This window comes from Trichechus manatus, unplaced genomic scaffold (genome assembly GCF_000243295.1).
Source record: "Trichechus manatus latirostris isolate Lorelei unplaced genomic scaffold, TriManLat1.0 scaffold00031, whole genome shotgun sequence".
NCBI lineage: Eukaryota > Metazoa > Chordata > Mammalia > Sirenia > Trichechidae > Trichechus > Trichechus manatus.
This window is the reverse complement of record NW_004443967.1, coordinates 13,777,797-13,780,100: the sequence shown is the minus strand read 5'-3', so window position 1 is coordinate 13,780,100 and position 2,304 is coordinate 13,777,797. Positions and strand designations below refer to the sequence as shown.

The 2,304-nt window shown below is 58.2% G+C and overlaps 1 protein-coding gene across 1 annotated transcript in view; it reads left to right on the top strand.

The window, feature by feature from the left end:
* CPXM2 (carboxypeptidase X, M14 family member 2) overlaps positions 1–2,304 on the top strand; it is a 136,169-nt gene that overhangs the window by 19,389 nt on the left and 114,476 nt on the right. Inside the window, exons 3-5 of the mRNA XM_023729881.1 lie at positions 53–282; positions 476–560; positions 648–709. Coding sequence (XP_023585649.1) covers positions 53–282; positions 476–560; positions 648–709 — 377 coding nt within the window. The remainder of the gene's footprint in view (positions 1–52; positions 283–475; positions 561–647; positions 710–2,304) is intronic.

Genomic DNA, 2,304 nt, shown 5'->3' with positions numbered 1-2,304 from the left:
CCGCGCTGGCGCTGGCGCTGGCTCTCGCGTTGCTGGCGGTGGCCCTGGCCAGGGCCGGGACCCAGGCCTGGGTCCCCGAGGACGCCGACTACGACGTGCAGGAGACCTGGAGCCGGGAGCCCTACTACGCGCGTCCGGAGCCCGAGCCCTTCTCCCCGCCGTCCTCGCGAACCAGGGAGGAGGCTCTGGAGCCGCAGGCGCCCAGGCCGCCCAAGAAGGCGACCAAGCCCAAGAAGGGGCCCAGGAAGGATAAGCTGGCTCCGGAGACCGCGCCACCGGCAGGTAAGTAACTTCTGCGTTGGACGCCGGGGCTGGCTGTGCGCCTCTCTTAGCACGGCCCGCTGTGTCCCAGAGGACAGCGAGTGTCCCTGTCTGTGTGTTTGCGGCTGGGAGTGGGATAAGAGAACCCGCGACCTCCCCATCGCGGTCCCATCTCCCTGGAGACTGCATTTGAGCATCCTGCTTGCCCTCCTAGCTCTCCAGAACTTGAACGTGCCGCTCCGGGCGCCCCCAGCTCCAGCCGAGGTGGCGATGGAGCGGCGCACTTGGGAACCTGCCCGGTGAGCCGCGCTCCTCCGACCTAAGTTTCAGATTTACTGGGCAAATGACCTTTCTGCTGGACTCCTCCTCCTTCTCTGCCCCTTTAGTCTTCACACGGGCCTTTTCTTAAGAGTGAGGTTCCTATCTGGCAACGTGAACGGCTGGCCTGGTTGAGCAGAACGGCCTTTTGGGGAAAGCGGCAGCAAGTAGGATCTTACCCAGCCGGCTGCCCTCTCATCTCCCTGTCTTCACCTTGGGTGGCTCCGTTGAACCATCTGCCCTGTTAGGGCAGGATAGCATAGCCTTGCCAGGGCACACTGTGCCCCGGGCCGGCCCATCTCTCTGCCGTGTGTGGCTCCCACCGGGAAGGGGGAGCTGCAGGATTCATGGAAAGCCTGGTGGCTCCCTGCAGCCTGGGGTACCCTGTCTTCTGTCCATCTGCCAACACTCATCTCCAATCCATCCCAGTTTCTAGCAGCCCTATCCTGGGGAAGTGACTCTCATTTACACGCCTCGGGCAGTGGGACTTTTAATTGTTCCAAACTTTCATTGCTCATGTTGCGAGAGGCTGCGTCCTAGTATTTCCCGATTGGGGAGCGAGCAGGATGGTGGCCAAGTGCTCTGGCCTTGTGATGGCTTCCCTGAAAGGAGATCCTGCCCTTTACAGCACTCCTGGTCTGTCGGTGAAAGTCCCCGGTTACAAGCTCAGTGGGAAAGGGGTGGAGCTGGGGGCCCGGAACCCCAGAACAGGGGTCCATCTCAGCAGCCCCCTTTGCACATGCACGGAGTCTGCCCGTGCTTCAATTTGTGGGCAACCCTGACTATTCTGTGAGTTGTGTAGCCCTAAATAGAAGCATCCAGAAATTCCAAAGGCGTTTTTCTTTTTTTTTTTTTTTTGGGGGGGGGTAGGTGGGTTATGGGAATTCGTTGCCCGAGTCGCACTGGTTTAATAGCAGGAGTAGGAGTGGAAAGAGGGACTCCTACTTGTGACTATATTAGGAGCTTTATGTAAAACCGTCTCAGCTGGTTCTTCAGCGGCCCCCTGGGCTCCGCGTTCTTGTCCTTCTCTTATAGACGAAGAACCGGAGCTGCAGGCAGTGGAAGCACGTAGCTCAGCGGCACGTGGCAGGCTTGGGAGATTCAAAAGGCCTGTGCTTTTTAAGTCAGCGCCTTTTTTTTTGTTTGATCATTTGATTCGAATCTGTGTGTGTTTTGTTTCGTTCTTCTGGTTTTCCGTGTCTGCTGTGTGTTTAGCACAGCCCCGGCTGGGCATGGTGGGGGGGGGCTGGTGGACATGGATGTCAGGTTGTGCTGTTCACAGAGGGGGGCTGTAGGGGGAACACAGGTCCCTGGGTGGCGCAAACAGTTTGTGCTTGGCTACTAACTGAAAGGTTGGTGATTGGAACCCACCCAGCGGTGCCACAGAAGAAAGGCCTGGCGATCTGCTTCTGAAAGGTCACAGCCAAGCAAACCCTATGGAGCAGTTTGGTAACACATGGGGTCATGAGTTGGAATTGACTCCGTGGCAACGGGTTTGGTTTTTTTGGTTTGGAAGCCAGGAGACTGCACCTAGCCCTGGGCCCAGTGCTCGCTGGCTCTGGCGTCCGGCCCCTCGTTCGGCTTCCTGGGCCTTAGCCCCTTCGTCTGCAAATGGGAAGACCAGCACTGCGACCTCGCTTGCGTTTGTCAGTTGTTACACAAGCTTTTTAACAAAATCGTCCACTGTGTTAACTCACGGTGATCGGGAGTCTCCTTCTGCGGCCC